The sequence below is a fragment of the Dendrobates tinctorius genome, unplaced genomic scaffold (genome assembly GCF_039654945.1).
Source record: "Dendrobates tinctorius isolate UK_male_01 unplaced genomic scaffold, ASM3965494v1 ptg000126l, whole genome shotgun sequence".
In the NCBI taxonomy this organism is placed as follows: Eukaryota; Metazoa; Chordata; class Amphibia; order Anura; family Dendrobatidae; genus Dendrobates; species Dendrobates tinctorius.
In genome coordinates this window covers 12,875,539-12,896,477 of record NW_027361794.1, presented here as the reverse complement: position 1 = coordinate 12,896,477, position 20,939 = coordinate 12,875,539, and the positions used below count along the sequence as shown (strand labels likewise).

Genomic DNA, 20,939 nt, shown 5'->3' with positions numbered 1-20,939 from the left:
GACAGCACCTCCTGGGCTCTGCTATAAATCCAGATCCCTGTATAGGGGTAAAGGGTATCAGTGTTTCTCGGGGTGTTGTCCGGCTGCAGCCCAGACCGCAGGCAGACGTCACACCACCTAAAAAATTCCATCACTATTTATTGGTACTCACAAAATAATATGTAAAATCATAGACAAAAATTACACAACCACATGTATGACAAATGCATTACAAAGAAACCAAGGTGCAACTATGTGCAGGGTCACTAACAGAAAACATAATTAGCATGTCTAAAGCAAGTGCCATTGTTTCACAGAGGCCCCATAGGCTACTGAATAGCATAAGTGAAATAATCCTTGAGTTAGGTGTGAATTGAATACAAATGTCCTGCTACCAGTCCTCAGGTCATAACCTCCATATATCCAACATATTACATATTTTTTACATATTTCCCATTAGGGATGGGGGCATTGCTCTAGAATCACTGCTTTGAGAAACATGTGATGGTGTCTCCGCAGTGCTGGATGTTGATCTCCATGAGTCCATTCATCCTCACTTTTCACAGTCTTCTACTAGACATTGCTCCTACTGGCCAGTTTCCTACTCCACACTGATGAGGGGCAACACCCCGAAACACCTGTCTGTGGATGGATACCATGTTTTGACATAGGTGGTTTCCTTCATTGGAGACTGCCCTTCCCTTGGTTTTTCCTTCCCGGGGAAAAACCTGGCTAGTCATTGCTTGCGTTGAGAAACATGTGATGGTGTCTCCGCGGCTTGTGTTTTGCATATATTTACATATTTCCCATAAGGGTGGGGGCATTGCTCTAGAATCACTGCATTGAGAAACATGTGATGGTGTCTCCTCAGTGTTGGATGTTGGGATGTTGATCTCCATGAGTTCATTCATCCTTACTTTTCACATTGTATGAAGTGTAGACACCTGAGGGCAGATTTCAGCATCTGAGTCCTCTCCCACTAGTTCAAGGGTGCCTGGAAAACATTCCTCAGTGTACAATAATTTTGGTCCTGTGAGCCATGTTGTGCTCCCTAGTCGACTTGAGTCAACTGCTCTAGTTGCGTGATCTACAGGATTTTAGTCCGTGGGAATGTAATGTCACTGTTTTGGATGACCTGACCTCCTAATTCGTAGCACTCTGTTGTTGACATAAACATAGAATCATCTAGTTTCATTGTGGATGTATCCCAGGACTACTTTGCTGTCTGAGTAGAATTTGGCTAGTGTCAGGTCGATATTCATCTCGGATGCGATGAACTCTGCCAACTCGATGGCTAAAGGTACTGTCACACTTAGTGATGCACCTGTCAGACGAGGCGATCTTGACATCCTCCCGCCCGCGTCCACGCATCGCTCGTCTCCATGGCAGGAAGCCCAGCAGGAAGCTGACTGTCAGAGACACCGCACTACACTTGCTCATAGAGCCAGTGCACGTGTCCTAAGTACAGAAGCAGTGCTAAGAGTTAACTGGGGAGCAGGGCAGCAGAGGTGACAAAGCGTGCTACAAGCTAATAGTGTCAGGGTCCAGTCAGCGCTGGAAAGTAAAGAGGCACGGGACCTGCGGACACTGAAAATGAGCAAGCTTGCACAGGACCTATGGTCATGTGACTGCAAGGGGGCGGGGATTAGCATCAGAGAACTCAGATTATGGCAAAGCAGACCGAGTCATACACAGATTATCAAGTAACCAGAACACAGCACTAACACACTCAGGGGTCACCACACAATGCCAAGGGCGAAAGTATAACTGACAGGGATGGGAGTGTCCTGAGGCTATAAGAAGCCTCCCCCAGAACCAGGGAGAGGCCACAATCATAGCCCCAGGTGTGCAGGTAAGCCTGCACCGGGATCACAACCTTTAACCCCAGAAATGCCAGTCATCAGCACTGGTTCCAGACATTGACCCCACGTGTGCGAGTCAAACCCGCACTGAGATCATGACAGTACCCCCCTCTCAACGGGGGGCCTCTGGACCCCCAGGCTTGCCCGGGTACCTAGCATGGAAAGCCCGCACCAGGCGATCAGCATGCATCAACCAGGCCGGTACCCAGGACCTGTCTTCCGGTCCATACCCCTTCCAATGAACCATGTACTGTACCGACCGCCGTACCAACCTGGAATCTACGATATGACCAACCTCGTATCCACCTGCCCCTCGACCAAAACAAGAGGAGCAGCAGACTCGGAGTCTCCCCGGACTGCTTCAAAAGGTTTCAGTAGAGATTTGTGGAAGACGTTAGAGATCTTGAAAGAGGGTGGAAGGCACAGCCTATACGCCACTGGATTGATTTTTTCCACAATCTTGTACGGGCCAATGAATTTGGGTCCCAACTTGGCTGACGGAATCTTTAACTTAATGTTTCGCGTGGAGAGCCAAACTTTCTCTCCCACCCGAAACATGGGACCAGGTGTTCGTTTCCTGTCCGCGAAAAACTTATACCTGCCTTGAGACCTAGATATACTCCGCTGAACTTCTGCCCATGTATCTTTTAACCGCTGAACAGAGTCCTCAGCCCTGGGACACCCCGAATCCAGACGAGAAAACTCACCAAAATGGGGACTGAACCCATAGTTAATCAAGAAAGGGGACCTACCAGTGGATTGACTCACCCGACTATTGAAGGCAAATTCAGCCAACGGCAGTGCATTGCACCAGTCATTCTGTCTAGCAGAGGTTAGACACCTGAGGATCTGTTCCAGGGACTGGTTAGTGCGCTCCGTCTGCCCATTGCTCTCAGGATGGTATGCAGACGAAAAGGACAGAGACATACCTAATTTTTTGCAGAAAGCACGCCAAAACTTAGCCACAAACTGCACACCACGATCAGACACCACATTCAGGGGTACCCCATGCAACCGGACCACATGCTGCACAAACAACCTGGACAACGTCTCAGCTGACGGTAGTGCGGACAGGGGTACGAAATGAGCCTGCTTAGAAAACCTGTCCACCACTACCCATACCACTGTATTACCCTTAGATGGAGGGAGATTGGTAACAAAATCCATGGATAAGTGAGTCCATGGCCTTTCGGGCACTGCCAAGGGTATCAGCTCCCCTGCCGGCCGGCTATGAGAGCTTTTAGAACGAGCGCAGACCCCACAACCAGCAATTAATTTTTTTATGTCCGAACCAAGGGTAGGCCACCAAAAGATCCTAGCCACCGCCAGACGTGTGGCTGAAATACCAGGGTGAGCACTCAGCTTGGATTCATGGAACTCCTGCAAGAGTTTCAGGCAAAGTTGCTCTGGGACAAACAACTTCCCCTCCGGCTTGGCCGCCGAGGCCTGCGACTGGGCCCCCTGAATCTCCCGTTCCAATTCAGATGAGACCTCTGCTATCACAACCCCAGGGTGAAGAATGGAGGACGGTGGCTCAGGGGGCGACACCGGCTGAAAACTGCGTGATAAGGCGTCAGCCTTGACATTCTTGGACCCTGGACGAAATGTAATCGTAAACTGAAAACGGGGAAAAAAAAGTGACCAACGGGCCTGTCTGGGCTTTAGTCTTTTAGCAGACTCAATATACGACAAATTTTTGTGATCCGTGATCACCGTAACCGGGTGACTGGCCCCCTCCAAAAAGTGCCTCCATTCTTCAAAAGCCAATTTGACCGCAAGAAGCTCTCTATTGCCTACGTCGTAATTTCTTTCCGCAGCAGAGAACTTCTTGGAAAAGAAAGCACATGGCCTGAGGTTGGTTAGAGTGGCAGGCCCTTGGGACAACACCGCCCCCACCCCCACCTCAGAGGCGTCCACTTCCACGACGAATGGTTTGGACGGATCTGGCTGCACTAACACAGGAGCAGACATAAAAGATTTTTTCAGCGTTGCAAAGGCCTCTTTTGCGAGCGAGGACCAAATTCTCACATCCGCACCTTTGCATGTTAGATCCGTGAGAGGTTTGACCATTTGCGAAAACCCCCGGATAAATTTGCGGTAATAATTGGCGAACCCCAAGAAGCGCTGAAGACCCTTAAGATCTCGGGGTTGCACCCAATCCGCAATGGCCTGCACCTTCTTTGGGTCCATGCGAAAACCCTCACCGGATACAATTATCCCCAAAAAGGACAACTCTTGTACACAGAATACACATTTCTCCAATTTGGCATACAAATGATTTTCTCTAAGCCTTTTGAGCACAGTTCGTACATGTTCCAAATGAGAATTCTTGTCGGGGGAATATATATCAAAATATCATCTAAGTAGATAACGACAAAACGACCAATGAGATCCGAGAATACCACGTTGATGAAATTCTGAAATATGGCAGGGGCGTTGGTAAGACCAAACGGCATGACTAATTTTTCAAATAGTCCCTCGGTCGTGAGGAACGCGGTTCTCCATTCATCCCCCTCTCGGACCCTTATCAGATTATATGCCCCCCGAAGGTCCAGTTTAGAAAACCACTTTGCCCCTGATAGTTGGTTACATAAATCGGGATTTCAACGGAAGGGGGTACGTATTCCGTACAGTAATTTGATTAAGCTCCCGGAAGTCGAGACAGGGACGTAACCCGCCATCTTTTTTCTTTACAAAAAAGAAACCTGCCGCCACAGGTGAGACTGAAGGACGTATGTGTCCTTTGCGCAGACTTTCAGTAATATACTCCTTCATAGCCCAGTGCTCAGGACCGGACAAATTAAACAGACGGGCTTTGGGTAATTTAGCCCCCGGGACCAGCTCAATAGCGCAGTCAAAGGGTCTATGTGGCGGTAACGTCTCGGCCTCGCTTTCGGAGAATACATCTTCGACGTCCTTCAGGCATTCCGGAATACCTTCCAGCTCGACAGATGATACAGACACAGATTTAACAGGTTCAACCAGCAGTGCGGATTTATCACATAACTCAAAATCATTAAACCCCCATTGTACAATCTCCCCCGTTTTCCTGTTAATAACTGGGTTATGGTGTTGTAACCAGGGCATGCCCAACACCAACCCTGCAGGTAGATTGTCCAGCACAAAACAACTTATGTTTTCCACATGAGCAGCGCTCACTCTGAGCGAAAACACCTCAGACATAAAGCGAATTCACTCCTTAGTGAGGGGAGAGGAGTCAATGGCCATCACTTTGATCGAAACCTTGAGCCTAACTGTCCCTATCTTGCAGTGTTTGACCAATTGGGAGTCAATAAGATTAATAGATGATCCGCAGTCCACGAAGGCTGTAGAGGAAAAATAACTACCATCCACAAACAGTTCCACAGGCAGTACTACTTTAGAAAACGAGGAAAATGGTACCTGAGGGTCTGAGCAGCCTCCCCGTTGACTACTCAGACCTAGTCGTTTCCCGCCGACTGGGTTTGAAGACGGGCAATTTGGGCACTCCCTTTTCCAATGTCCCGTTTTACTGTAGTAAAATCATAACTGCTTGTCCTTCCGGCATTTCCTCTCCGTATCCTTCAGGGAGAGGGCGCCTACATCCATGGGCTCAGGGGTAGTCTCTTTTCCACTGGGGAATAATGGAGTATCCACCTGCATCACCCCTCTGGCCCGCAGCCTGCGGTCCATCCGTACGGCCTGGGTCATGGCGTCCTCGAGAGAGTTAGGTGGGAGATGTAACGCCAAGGCATCCTGCAGCCGCTCGGACAAGCCTCTGCGAAAGAGTCCTCGGAGTGCGGCGTCGCTCCAAGAGACCTCTGCCGCCAAGCGGCGGAACTCAGAACAAAACCACTCAGCTGAATGTTTCCCCTGACAGACACTCATCAACATGTCCTCTGCCACTCGCACTCGGTCAGGTTCATCATAAATGTGCCCACTGACATACGTTCAGGAGCAGAGGAAGACAGAGAGAAAGCCCATGCTTGCGGAGCCCCCCGAAGTAGGGAAATAATGACCCCCACCCTCTGGAACTCATCCCCGGAGGAGCGGGGCCTTAGAGAAAAAAAAAGCTTGCATCCTTCTCTGAAAGACCTGAACTCCTTTTTAGCCCCTGAGAAAAGGTCTGGTAATTTGACCGGAGATTCGGGGGACGCTAATGACACATCCCTACCCCCAGAACCAGAAGCCCCTGCATCGACAGCCCCCTGCACAGTAACCACCAACTGTTGCTGGGTCTGGGCCATCGTGCGTTGTTCCACATTGAGCTTATGGAACATTTGGGTCAGGTGCTTGACCTGATCAGCCAAGGCTTGTATGGGATCCATGAGGATAACACACACCTTTTTTTTTTTTTTCTCTTCAGAAAAAAAACAAACAAACTGAAACAGTCAGTTATAATGTCAGAGACACCGCACTACACTTGCTCATAGAGCCAGTGCATGTGTCCTGAGTACAGAAGCAGTGCTAAGAGTTACCTAGGGAGCAGGGCAGCAGAGGTGACAAAGCGTGCTACAAGCTATTAGTGTCAGGGTCCAGTCAGCGCTGGAAAGTAAAGAGGCACGGGACCTGCGGACACTGAAAATGAGCAAGCTTGCACAGGACCTATGGTCACGTGACTGCAAGGGGGCGGGGCTTACCGTCAGAGAAGCCAGAGAACTCAGATTATGGCAAAGCAGAAGTCATGCACAGTACAGACCAGCGAGGTACAGGAGGGATAAACAGACGGGAGGTCAGACAAAGCCAAAGGTCATACACAAGATATCAGTACAGTACCAGGGAGGAGACAGAGCGGATAATCAGGGCCAAGCAGAGATCAAAACCAAACAGACATAGGAGGTACCAGGCAGAATCCAAAGCGATATCCAGGGAACAGACCAAGTCATACACAGATTATCAAGTAACCAGAACACAGCACTAACACACTCAGGGGTCACCACACAATGCCAAGGGCGAAAGTATAACTGACAGGGATGGGAGCTTCCTGAGGCTATAAGAAGCCTCCCCCAGAACCAGGGATAGGCCACAATCATAGCCCCAGGTGTGCAGGTAAGCCTGCACCGGGATCACAACCTTTAACCCCAGAAATGCCAGTCATCAGCACTGGTTCCAGACATTAACCCCACGTGTGCGAGTCAAACCCGCACTGAGATCATGACACTGACGACGAGAAATGGTCCAGGACATTCTTGTGCAATCAGCGATAACCAGCGGGGGAGCGGTCGGAGGTAAGTATCAGACATAGCGATATCGCTAGCAATATCGCTATAACGTCACAAAAACAAGTGATGTTATAGCGATATTGCTAGCAATAACACTTAGTGTGACAGGCCCTTAAGAGTGCAGCACAAAGCTCCAACCTGGGTATAGTGTGCTCTGGCTGTGGAGAAAGTTTGGCCTTCCCCATAACGAATCCAATGTGGCTCTGACATTCGGAGTCTACAGTTTTGAGATAGGCAACAGCAGCAATTGCTTTGACAGAAGCATCTGCAAATACGTACAGTCTTTGACTTTGTACTTTATATCTGTAGACAGCACAGGGGTGTATGGTCTTTGCATGTTCAGGCTGGAGAGGGCTGCTAAAGAGTTCTTCCATACTTCCCACTGGATTCTCTTATCAGGTGGCAGAGGTGCATCCCAGTCAGATGTTTCCTTAGTTAAGTCTCTTAGTAAGGCTTTCCCTAGTATAGTAACAGGAGCTGCAAAACCCAAGGGATCATACAGGCTGTTGATGGTAGACAGGACACTTCTGCGTGTGAAAGGCTTTTCTTCCTGGCTGACCTGAAAGGTGAAAGCGTCTGACTGTAGATTCCAGAGAAGCCCAAGGCTGCATTGCATTGGTGTGGGGTCTGACCCCAGGTCCAGGTCTCTGAGACCGTTACACAAGTCTTGTGAAGGGAATGCTTTCATGGGTTCTTGGCTGTTTGAGGCTATTTTGTGAAGCCTGAGGTTAGAGCAAGCAAGCATCTCTTGGGCTCTCCTGAGAAGACTGATGGCAGTCTCATTTGAAGGTATAGCTTTCAGACAGTCATCAACATAAAAGTCCTTTTCTATGAATTGTCTGACATCTGATCCGTATTCTGTTTCTCCTTCTTGAGCTGACCTTTTGAGTCCATAAATGGCGACTGCAGGTGAAGGACTATTGCCAAAGATGTGCACTCTCATGTGGTACTCTGTGACCTCTTTAGTAGAATCATTGTCTCTGTACCAGAAGAATCTCAGGAAGTTCCTGTCTCTCTCTCACAAGGAAACAATGGAACATTTGCTGGATGTCAGCGACGAAAGCAATGCAATCCTTACGGAAGCGCATAAGTACTCCCAGCGGTTTGTTATTGAGTTCTGGTCCTGTCAGTAGAACATCATTCAGGGAGACATCATCAAACTTAGCACTGGAGTCAAACACCACTCTAATCTGACCCGGTTTCTTAGGGTGGTATACTCCAAACATGGGTAGGAACCAGCATTCCTCAGAGTATTTGAGAGTGGGAGCTAGTTCTGCATGGCAGTTCTCAAAAATCTTTGACATGAAGGAGAAAAAGTGATCTTTCATCTCTGGTTTCTCTTGCAGATTATGTTTGAGAGAGGAGAAATGTTTTAATGCCTGATTTCTGTTGTTTGGTAGATGTGGTCTGTGGGTTCTGAGGGAAGAGGTGCGACTCAGCTGTTGGTCTCATCTTTTACAAGTCCCTTGTCCATTACCTCTAAGAACAACTTGTCCTCTACCGACATTGTCACTTGGTTGTCTTGCTTAGTTCTCTGGAAGACTGTGCACCCCAACTGATCCTCATAGCTTCCTGACACCATACTGCTGTCATGAGTAAAGTCTATTAAATGATTGGGTAGTTGGATGCTGTGTGGTAGTTCCTTGACATGGAACTTGTTGCAAGGTTGAAACAGAAATGGGTGTCCTTTCTCCAATGTATTTGTTAGCATACTTGTCACAGAATATGGGGCATGCATATGTCCCAAGCATATGTTTCATATTGTGACCCATCCTAGCTCTAGCTTTTGGGCATAGGGAGCATTGTGGAGTCCATTGATATGTTGATATGATTTCACACTTTATGAACCTGTAGGATATCTCTTCCCAACAGCAGTATTATCTGGGCCTGATGGTCGAATTCCGGTATAAGGTGTGCTATGCATTTCAAGTGAGCGTGATGGATTGCCACATCTGGGGTAGGTATTTCAGATCTGTTGTCTGGGATCTGATTACACTCGATGATTGTAGGTAGTGGTAGGCAGAATTGTTCGTTGAATGACTCAATTTGGTAGACAGTAGCTTTCCTGCCTGCTGTTGTCACAGTTCCTGCACATGTCTTTAATGAGTAAGGGGTGCTTGGCCCTTTGATGTTGAATAGGTCAAAGAATGTTGATCTAGCCAAGGATCGATTACTTTGATTATCCAAGATAGCATACAGTCTTACAGCTTTGTCTCTATGACCCTTTGGGTACACTCTGACGAGACATATTTTTGAACAGGACCTACTGTCTACTGTCCCTTTACAGACTTTTGTACATTGTGAAGTTATCTCTGGCATAGCTGCATCAGTGCTCCTTTCCTCCCCGCCATGCTCACTGTCAGCTGGCATGTTTTGTGCACTCCATGTTGCTGGGCCAGGGAGTAGAGCAGTGTTATGATCTGTGGTGCCACATTCTGTGCATTTTACACTGACCTTATAATCCTTGGCGAGGTGAGTTGTGAATGAGCAGGACTTGTAGCAGATACCATTCTCTTTCAGGAAGCTTCTGCGATCTGGCATAGATTTACCTCTGAAGGCTGTGCATTTCAGGAGAGGCTGAGGCTTTTGATGGAGCGGGCACTGCTTGTCAGGTTCTTGTACCTTTGTCTCTGATTGGGAGCAGCCAGCAGACCTATAATTGGAACTTGGAGAAGAAACATAAGTCTTGTGCACTGCCACAGATGTTCTGCGTAGATTTGCAGCTGGTGACGGTGTGGCATATGACATTGCAAAGTCAAAGCTGGGATCGTTTCTAATTGTCGCTTGTTTGTGTCTAAAGTCTACAAGAATGGAGAAGAGAGGGAATGGAACGCTGTGTTCATATTTATACCTGGAACCATGTGTGAGCCACCTCTCCTGTAGATTGTAGGGCAACTTTTGGACTATAGGGTTAACACCTTTGGCTGTGTCAAGGAATGCAAGTCCACGTAGGTCACCTTCACATTTGGAAACTAGGACTTCCTTTAGCAGGTCACTTAGTTCTCTAAGTTTCTGGAGACCTTTGTTAGATATTTTAGGAAAGTCATCGATTCTTTTGATCAAGGCTCTCTCTATTACCTCTGCTGAGCTGCAACACTCGTCTAGTCTCTTCCAGATCTCTTTGAGGCTGATCTCAGGATGATTTATATTAATGTCTCTGATCCTTACTGCATGTGTGACTGACTCTTCTTCCAGGTATTTGACTAAGAGGTCTATCTCTTCCCTATGTTGTAGCCCCAAGTCTGTAGTGACGTTTTGGAATTAAGCTTTCCAAGTACAGTAACCTTCAGCTTGGTCAGTGAATTTCATGAGTGCCTTGGCAACCAGATCACGTCGTGTGAAGAACTTAGCAAATTCTGTTGTGAACCGGTTGTCAGCAGAGTATACTGGTGATGTGTCACCCTGATAGTGATGTGAGGTGCGTTCATACCTGTTAGCATCCTCAGGGTGGCGCCAGCTGGTGTCATATTGCTTCGGTCTGACGTGCGGTGTGTCAGCAAGGTGATTCACATTGATTACCTGGTGAGGAGCAAGGTAGTCCTTAGCAGAATTGTTTTGCGCTACGTTTTCTTGGAGCTGAGCCTCATGATGACTCTCACTCGCTTCACTGGATGTGTCGTGTTCTTGGTTTTAGTTTGGATCAGGAAGTTCATTAACATACTGAGATGTGCGTTGTGGCGAATCTTGCAGTGGCAACTTCAGACTTGACGTACTGCTTCGGCTACGCAGCTCAGGGTTGTGCACGGCTTTTAGCGATTCTGCTTCAGCTAGGGCTGCAGCAGCTTCTCTTTTTGCTGCTAGGCTCTCTAAGGCAGCATCCACACGTGCCTTCTCTAACTTTGTCTCTCTCTCTTGCTCATCTCTCTCTAAGCGTGACTTTCTCTCTTGGTCATCTAGGCATGCTTTCTCTATTTTAAGTTGCATCTCTTCTTCAGCATAGCTTGCTCTCATTTTGGCGGCTTCAGCTTGCGCGTGCAATGGCGACCGCGCTGCTCATGGATATAGTCTTTGAGGAGATGAAAGTAACAGATTTTGTCCTGTGTGATTTGGGGGAAATGGTGTCTTGGGGGGATGGTTGGCTGTAACAAAAGAGAACATTCAGCTCACCCCTGAGATGTAATTCCAAGCACAAGAAGGAGCACGGCTTCCTCACTGCTGCACAGCGTCCAAGGCAATAGGAAAAATAGAAGTGGATCCAGCTCACTCACAGGGCTTATTTAAAAATTAGAAAATTTTTAATGGATGATCCTTAAAAAATTCAAAATGACAAAACAGACATCTCAGATGGCACAGCAATGACAGGGGGTGATGTGTAATGAGACCATACGCGTTTCGAGCAACACGGCTCTTAAACACTGGTTACAAAGTGAAATACAAACAAGGATTAAAATATACTAATGCACTAATGATAAAACACAAAACACATGGGAAGGTATAAGGAAACCAACAATGGCATAGGAGCAAGAGGCACAATTGCAAGCAGCACAGTGAACGATTGAAAGACAAGTAAAGATATGTTACAAAAAATTCAAAATATAATTGATATGTATCAGAAAAATGTATGTTTATAATTTGATCTGGAAAAAATCACCAAAAAGAGGATGATGATAACCTGTACTGCATCAATACCAACATTTTTCACAATAGGAAACAACCATTTTAAATTAGCAAAAGAAAAAAAAACAACTTTTTTGAAAATTAAAACATATATGTGTATATATATATATATATATATATATTTTCTACTTTCTTCCCTCCTCTCCTTTTCTCTTCCTTTGCTAATAATGCAGCATAGCTTCTCGTCTGAGATTTAACCCTGTGAGGGCATATGTGCTCAGTAAAAAAAATCCAGTATGCTTCTTTGTTACATACCGCATCAGTGTGATTGCCACCTCGAATATGTTTGGGTATACGATCGATAACATAAACTCGTAAGCCTGTTTTGCTGCGATTATGACACTCAATGAAGTGTTTAGATACATGTGACATATTTCTGTCAGTGGACTCCTCAATGTCATAAAGATGTTCTCTGATTCTTGTCTTGAGCTTACGGATGGTAGAACCAACATATTTAAGGTTGCAAATCGAACATTCCATAATATATACCACATGGTCACTGTTACAGTGTAGGAAGCTCTTAATGCTGAATTTTTTGCTGTGATCATGGTTGTAAAAATGGTTGGTTTTGAAAGCTACCATACAGGTTTTACATGGAGACTGACCGCATTTATGAAAACCTTTGAGGGATAGCTGTTATGAATGGGTCACCGAGGAGGAAAAAAGCAACAAACACTAAGTCTCAGAAAACCAGAGAGGTTGGTAACTATGCAGACTGCAGAGCCCTGATCTTAACACATAACTAGAAGCAGTCGTGGAGCGTGCCTACGGTGGTCCTGGACGCCTCGTCACAACCGGAGAGCTAAATAAGCCTAAAGTAAGAAAAGAGGAAAACTAACTCCCCAGAGCAGACCCCAAAGGAAAGACAGCCCCCCACATGTATTGACGGTGAAGCAAGATGAAAACACAAACAAAGGCAGAAAAATAGGCTGAGCAAACGATGGGGCCAAACTAACTTGAAAGGACAGGAAAGGAAAGATACTGTCTGCAATCTGCCAAAAAACCCTACCAAAAATAATGTCCAACGCTTCTGATAACAAAATTAACCCTGAAGTCACTAGACTTCTCCCACTATAACAGCACTCTGGAATATTCTGAGACAGAGCAAAAAGAGGCCAATCTAATAAAGGACAAAAAGGCAAATTGGCAAATACAGATAAATAAGAGTGGAAATTCAGCACAGCACAGCCGGCTGGCTGACCACAAAAAAACTGAGTTGACCAACATGAGCAAGTGTGAACATTAGCAAAAAACAAACTTAACTTGAGATGACTGGAGCAGAGCTGAAGTCCCAGACCTGAGAAACAGACTGAATCACCAGCAACGGGATAGGGCATTGGCTGTCTTATATCCAGTCTGATACTCCAGAGATCCAATCACTATCCTCCTCGTCAGGTGGCAGACCATTACCAATTAAACTAACCTCACTACCTCCTGTCACTACCAGAGGGAGAACGGAAGAAGAACTCCCAGCTGGTGGAGCAGAAAATGAGCTCATAACAGATAGCCATGTTTGTGATGTGGGCCTATTATCATAAGTTACATGTAAGCTAGGTGACAATGCATTTCCTAAGGTTTTTGCTTTCCTTGGCACTATTTGAATACCATCTTTCAAAATGTATGTGATAACTGGGTCATCATATAAAATGTGTAGGTTGCGCTGCACTATTTGGGAAGTGGACCTAAAATATGAACTGTGTGTCAAAACTAAAGTTGGAATCTTGTTGGAATTATCTGTTGCTGGAATTTTGACTTTATTAAGTAAATCTGCCCTATCCTTCTTGTCAGCGATTCTATGTGCCCTGTTCAGACTCCAGTTGGGATAGTGTCATTTAGAGAGGCGCTGTTTGATGTTTTCAGGCTCATTATGAAAACCTACAGCAGAGCTGTAGTTTCTTTTTGCTCTAATAAATTCGCCTACAGGAATTGCCTTGGTTACATGAGAGGAATGAAAAGAGCGCACATCAAGTATTGTATTGCCAGCAGTAGATTTCCTGTAAGTTTTGCTGACAATACCACAGCCATCAATACCATTAAGTTCTAAATCCAAAAAAGTGATTTTCTCACGGTGATGATTACATGTGAAATGGAGATTGAACTGATTATCATTTAAATAAAAAATAAAATTTTTAATCTCTGAAGTCTCCCCCGCCCAAACAATAATTATATCATCTATATACCTGGCATATAATTTTATAGACGAAGAAAAAGGATTGCAAGAAGTGTACACATAGCACTCCTCCCACCACGCCATAGTTAGATCGGCTACAGTCGGTGAAAATATGGCCCCCTTTGCCACTCCACTAATTTGTATGAAAAACTTTCCATTGAACATAAAATAATTATGTTCGAGTGGAAAAGAGAGTGTAGATTTTATGTATTTCTTTAATTCGGCTGTGTATACACTGTACCTGTCTAAATGATGTTGGATGGCCAGAACTGCTATATGTTGGGGAATGCAGGTATAGAGTGAGGAGATGTCACATGTGATCCAGGTGTATTCATGAGACCATGGAAAATCTTGAAACATGCACAAGATATCGCGTGAATCCTGCAAAAAGCCAGGTATGCGATATACTAAGGGCTGTAATGCCATGCGTCCAGATGCTCGCTTAATGAACCTATGCCTGAGACTATAGGTCTGATAGAAATAGGTGATAAAGATTTATGTGTTTTGGGCAACGCGTGCATGATAGGAATGACAGGCGATGTCACCGATAAAAATTCAGCTTCTTTTTTGGAAAAAATACCCAAAGTAAAACCTTCAGAAATAATTTTGTTGATTTTATCTCTGAAAAATAAGGTCGGGTCATTAGTCAGGGCTAAATGCGTTTTTGTATCCTGTAGATGAGTTTCTATAGCAGCAACATAATCACAGCTGTTCAAAACTACTACAGAACCACCTTTATCTGACATCTTGATGAGTAAGTTTTTATTTGTCATAAGGGTTTTCAGGGCGTCATTTTCCTCTACAGTTAAATTAGGCTTTTTCTTTGTGTGAACAGTGTCATGCAGTTTTTTCAAGTCTTTAGTAACAATGTCTTGGAATTTGTCCATTGCAGGTGTTCTACTTTGGACTGTCATTGCTGTGCCATCTGAGATGTCTGTTTTGTCATTTTGAATTTTTTAAGGATCATCCAATAAAAATTTTCTAATTTTTAAATAAGCCCTGTGAGTGAGCTGGATCCACTTCTATTTTTCCTGATGCTTGGCTGTGCAGAGATTGCTGTAGCTGTGTTAAATCTCTGTGTAGCTGGTGACTTGAATCTCACAAGGTGGATGACTGCTGTTTCACTAGTTCCTGCAGGATGGATGGAAGGCTGTCTTTCCCTGAATTCCCACTAGCTGGATAGCCGCTGTTTCACTGGCCCCTGCAGGATGGAAGACTCTTCTTTCTGAATTCCCACTAGCTGGATGGCCGCTGTTTCACTGGCCCCTGCAGGATGGAAGACTTTTCTCTCTGAATTCCCACTAGCTGGCCACTGTTTCACTGGCCCCTGCAGGATGGAAGACTCTTCATTCTGAATTCCCACTAGCTGGATGGCCGCTGTTTCACTGGCCCCTGCATGATGGAAGACTCTTCTCTCTGAATTCCCACTAGCTGGATGGCTGCTGTTTCACTGGCCCCTGCAGGATGGAAGACTCTTCTCTCTGAATTTCCACTAGCTGGATGGCCGCTGTTTCACTGGCCCCTGCCGGATGGAAGACTCTTCTCTCTGAATTCCCACCCCCTGGATGGCTGCTGTTTCACTGGCCCCTGCAGGATGGAAGACTCTTCTCAATGAATTCCCACTAGCTGGATGGCCGCTGTTTCACTGGCCCCTGCAGGATGGAAGACTCTTCTCTCTGAAGTCCCACTAGCTGGATGGCCGCTGTTTCACTGGCCCCTGCAGGATGGAAGACTCTTCTCCCTGAATTCCCACTAGCTGGATGGCTGCTGTTTCACTGGCCCCTGCAGGATGGATGACTCTTCTCTCTGAATTCCCACTAGCTGGATGGCCGCTGTTTCACTGGCCCCTGCAGGATGGAAGACTCTTCTCTCTGAATTCCCACTAGCTGGATGGCTGCTGTTTCACTGGCCCCTGCAGGATGGAAGACTCTTCTCTCTGAATTCCCACTAGCTGGATGGCTGCTGTTTCAGTGGCCCCTGCAGGATGGATGACTCTTCTCTCTGAATTCCCACTAGCTGGATGGCCGCTGTTTCACTGGCCCCTGCATGATGGAAGACTCTTCTCTCTGAATTCCCACTAGCTGGATGGCTGCTGTTTCACTGGCCCCTGCAGGATGGAAGACTCTTCTCTCTGAATTTCCACTAGCTGGATGGCCGCTGTTTCACTGGCCCCTGCCGGATGGAAGACTCTTCTCTCTGAATTCCCACCCCCTGGATGGCTGCTGTTTCACTGGCCCCTGCAGGATGGAAGACTCTTCTCTCTGAATTCCCACTAGCTGGATGGCCGCTGTTTCACTGGCCCCTGCAGGATGGAAGACTCTTCTCTCTGAAGTCCCACTAGCTGGATGGCCGCTGTTTCACTGGCCCCTGCAGGATGGAAGACTCTTCTCTCTGAATTCCCACTAGCTGGATGGCTGCTGTTTCACTGGCCCCTGCAGGATGGATGACTCTTCTCTCTGAATTCCCACTAGCTGGATGGCCGCTGCTTCACTGGCCCCTGCAGGATGGAAGACTCTTCTCTCTGAATTCCCACTAGCTGGATGGCTGCTGTTTCACTGGCCCCTGCAGGATGGAAGACTCTTCTCTCTGAATTCCCACTAGCTGGATGGCTGCTGTTTCAGTGGCCCCTGCAGGATGGATGACTCTTCTCTCTGAATTCCCACTAGCTGGATGGCCGCTGTTTCACTGGCCCCTGCAGGATGGAAGACTCTTCTCTCTGAATTCCCACCCCCTGGATGGCTGCTGTTTCACTGGCCCCTGCAGGATGGAAGACTCTTCTCAATGAATTCCCACTAGCTGGATGGCCGCTGTTTCACTGGCCCCTGCAGGATGGAAGACTCTTCTCTCTGAATTCCCACCCCCTGGATGGCTGCTGTTTCACTGGCCCCTGCAGGATGGAAGACTCTTCTCTCTGAAGTCCCACTAGCTGGATGGCCGCTGTTTCACTGGCCCCTGCAGGATGGAAGACTCTTCTCTCTGAATTCCCACTAGCTGGATGGCTGCTGTTTCACTGGCCCCTGCAGGATGGATGACTCTTCTCTCTGAATTCCCACTAGCTGGATGGCCGCTGTTTCACTGGCCCCTGCAGGATGGAAGACTCTTCTCTCTGAATTCCCACTAGCTGGATGGCTGCTGTTTCACTGGCCCCTGCAGGATGGAAGACTCTTCTCTCTGAATTCCCACTAGCTGAATGGCTGCTGTTTCAGTGGCCCCTGCAGGATGGATGACTCTTCTCTCTGAATTCCCACTAGCTGGATGGCTGCTGTTTCACTGGCCCCTGCAGGATGGAAGACTCTTCTTTCTGAATTCCCACTAGCTGGATGGCCGCTGTTTCACTGTTCTGTCCTCACTGAATGAGACAGATGTCATTGCAGCTTATACAGGCAGCTAAACCGCTATACCAGGTCCAATAAGGAGACTGTAGTTGAATCTGTGCTTTATTGAATGTGTTGGTATATTGATATGCGGTGAAATTGCAAACAAAACATATATACACTCAGTCAATACAGGGCACATCAGGGATTCATATATACATAATACAATATAAATCAACATCTGGACTAATAGCTAACCAGAGGAGAACTAACTAAGCAGGCTAATATGGGACAGGAATTGGATACAGGAAAAATAAATACATACCAGTGATGCTGTTAGGAACGGCGGAACACACTAAACAAAATAATAATAAAGTGCGTTCGCCGCTCGGGGTCCACCGTGCAGTAGGTGATATAACTGCTGCTAAGTGGTGGCAGACAAGCAATATGGTGGTATGATGCACACGGGTTAAACTTCACCCTGAGTGCGCAGAGCAGCCTCTGTTCACACACAGAGGTGCCGCAACAAAAACATACAAAATGCTGAGCCTGTTAGTGACACAGGTTTCAGGTAGATGCACACATGGTATCTGGTCAAAGGAGCAGTACCCAAGACAGAGGAGCTGCGTCCCTCTAGACCTACCGGGTGTGCGATGTCGCTGCTGCGAACGCCTAGAAGGGCTGCAAGTGCAGCATGACGTAGGACACTGCCGCTCCACGACAAAGCCAGATAGTAAGCACGATGTTGGACGCTAGCGTAGCGGTGCAGTGAGCACAGTGGCTTAAGGCTTGCCACAGACTGGCGCTGACTACTAAACTAATTCCCTATCACCATGTGTAATATCAGAGGGAAGGGGTTTCAAATGAGTCAGTCACCAGAGTCATACATCCGTCACCATTCACACATAGCAAGTACAGTTTTTATAGCCGTGCGGGACCCTCCAGATCTCCGAGATGGACCAATGAGATCTGGAACAGGACCTGGGCACATGACTCCAATGGGAGATCGTCTCGTGAGCATGCCCAGTAGGAGCACAGAGGGACTTAGTCTCTGGAGCGGTCTGCTGCAAAGCAATCTCCCCTGCAGTAGAAAGACAGCAGGAGACCGCAGAATGTGAGGCTCTGGATTCCTGCAGAGCAGACGCAGAAACCTGACGCCTAACAGATGCTATCACAAGGGGAGAAGAGAAATTAGATGCTTCCTGAATGCAGGCTGAAGGAAAATGGTGGACTGGAGGGAAATACTATAATCCTTTGCAAAAGGCTACCAGGATGCATTGCAACCTTACCAGAATGCACTGCAAAAGCTTACCAGAATGCACTGCAACGGAGGGAAAAATTACAAGCAAAGTGAAAGTAAAATGACACTGCAGTTATGACTCTGGTCACTAGATGGAGCCCAAAACACTGTAAACATTAACAAGCAGATAATCAGGATTATAAATCAGATGTTGGAGACAAAACAATATTTGACACCAATCTCTCCTTCACATGCCATATACAATCTCTTGCCCCCTCTTGCCACTTACACCTAAAGCACATCTCTAGAATCCGCCCTTTTCACACCATGGAAACAACAAAAACCCTCACTGTCGCCTTGATCCACTCCCACCTGGACTACTGCAACGCTATATTAATTGGCCTCCCTGTTACTCAACTTTCCCCTGTCCAGTCCATACTTAATGCAGCAGCCAGGGTCGTCCATCTGGCTAATTGGTACTCGGACGCATCTGCTCTTTACCAATCATTACATTGGCTGCCCATTTATTATAGGATCCAATTCAAAGCACTTGTTCTCACCCACAAAGCTCTCCACAGTGTGGCACCCTCCTACATCTCCTTCCTCATTTCTGTCTATCAGCCAAACCAACCACTACACTCTGCAAACGACTTTCGACTAACCTCTGCACTAATCCGTTCCTCCCACTCCTGTATCCAAGACTTCTTCCACGTTGTGCCAATCGTCTGGAACTCTCTACCCCAAGAAACTAGGACTATCCACAATTTGCATAGTTTTAAGCGCTCCCTCAAAACACCTTAGTTCAGAGCGGCCTATCATGTTCACTAATCAAAGTCATTTTATGTGTAACTGTGCGTGTGTAGCCCGTTCACTATTTCCATCTATCCCCCATTCCCTCAAGATGGCCGGACAATCATTATAAATACACCATTGTAATTACACACCTGTACTTTGTATCTCCCTCACCTCACTGTAGATTGTAAGCTCTTAGGAGCAGGGTCGTCTTATTTTGCTTTAATTATTGTATTGCAAAATCCAAAGATAAATCGTAGGCACCGTCACATAGATCCACACCTCCAAACTGCACTTGGTGTGTATGAGCCGCAGCCGGCAATTAGCTGTTAACCCTTAGGTGATTGTTTAGCGCGGAAAAGGCACTTTTATTTTTGCAAGAATTGTTGGTGCCAGTTTTCAGTTGAAACATTTTAATATCTGTTGTTTTTCTGGTGTTTTTCCTGTAATATAGGAAAGCCTAAGGCCAGAAATAAACCCCATAAGTCACTGTACATGGAGACTTTGGGATCAGATCATTTCTGTCCAAGTTGTTTGTGCAAACAAAAAAAGCTTTTATAAAAGCCTCAAACTTCTGTGCGTGAATCAGACATGGAAAATTACAGTGCAGGGAAGACGGGAAACCTTCATATAGACGGCCGGTGGGGATGGAGTCAGTGACGGACTCCGGCCAAATATGTGTCTAGAGCCGTAGTAGAAGATGAAGATGTCGTCCTCATCATGAAGTAGTTATTTCTCCTGTCCCGTGTAATGAATATCTCCTGCAGTATTGCTAATGCCGATTCCAGTGTCGGTAAATGAGACGAGAATTAGCGTTATGGAAGATGAGTCTATGAGAAACGTATTCAGCTGCCGACTCCGAGGGAGAAACTGCTTGTTGTCTGTGGCCTAAATATATAGGTTTTATTAGTAGATGTAAAGAAGGAAACTAAATACTGTAAAATAATAAATCTCCTCATATGTTTCCCTTATTATCTCCAGTAATTGTATTATTACACAGGATTTTTATGATGTTACATCGGCTCATCTTCTCATTCAGGTCTCTACAATATCGGATCCTCTCAGTGAAGATCTTCTACAAAAGAAAATTTTCCTGATTTACCCATCAAAGATGGATATGGACAGAGACAAGATGGCGGAGAGGATATTACACCTCACCCTAGAGATCCTCTTCCAGCTTACTGGAGAGGTGAGAAATTCTGATGACGTCACATTATATCATTCTTATCTATGGGAATAACAGATGGACAGAACTGGAGAGGTGAGGACTCTGGAAATGTCTGTAGTGAGATTTATTAATGTGTCTCTCCATAACCAGAAATACGCAGTAGTGAAGAAGACCTCTAGTGAGCGCTGTCAGGCCCCTGTGTCTGAGGGATGGGGAAGACCCCTGAGCCCAATCACAGGGCCTCCACCTCATCCCCTGATACATGAGGAAATCAATGTCCAGAAGATCCTGGAACTCACCTACAAGATGATTGAGCTGCTGACAGGAGAGGTGACACTGCTGGGAATGCTGGGACATTATACAGTAATGCTATGAAGGGATTGGGGGATGACGGTATCATTGTATGTGTCAGGTTCCTATAAGGTGTCAGGATGTCGCTGTCTATTTCTCCATGGAGGAGTGGGAGTATTTAGAAGGACGCAAAGATCTGTACAAGGACGTCATGATGGAGGTTCCCCAGCCCCTCACTTCACCAGGTAATAGACAGGACTAAATACACACGGCCTATAATGTATGTAAAGAATGTAGTCAGTCCC

At 46.4% G+C, this 20,939-nt stretch overlaps 1 protein-coding gene across 1 annotated transcript in view; it reads left to right on the top strand.

Annotated features, from left to right (window-relative positions):
* The first annotated feature begins 20,217 nt into the window (after positions 1–20,217).
* The window catches only part of LOC141047341 (uncharacterized), a 77,860-nt gene continuing 77,138 nt past the window's right edge, over positions 20,218–20,939 (top strand). The window contains exons 1-3 of the mRNA XM_073542402.1: positions 20,218–20,364; positions 20,494–20,673; positions 20,756–20,879. Coding sequence (XP_073398503.1) covers positions 20,287–20,364; positions 20,494–20,673; positions 20,756–20,879 — 382 coding nt within the window. The 5' untranslated portion in view covers positions 20,218–20,286. The remainder of the gene's footprint in view (positions 20,365–20,493; positions 20,674–20,755; positions 20,880–20,939) is intronic.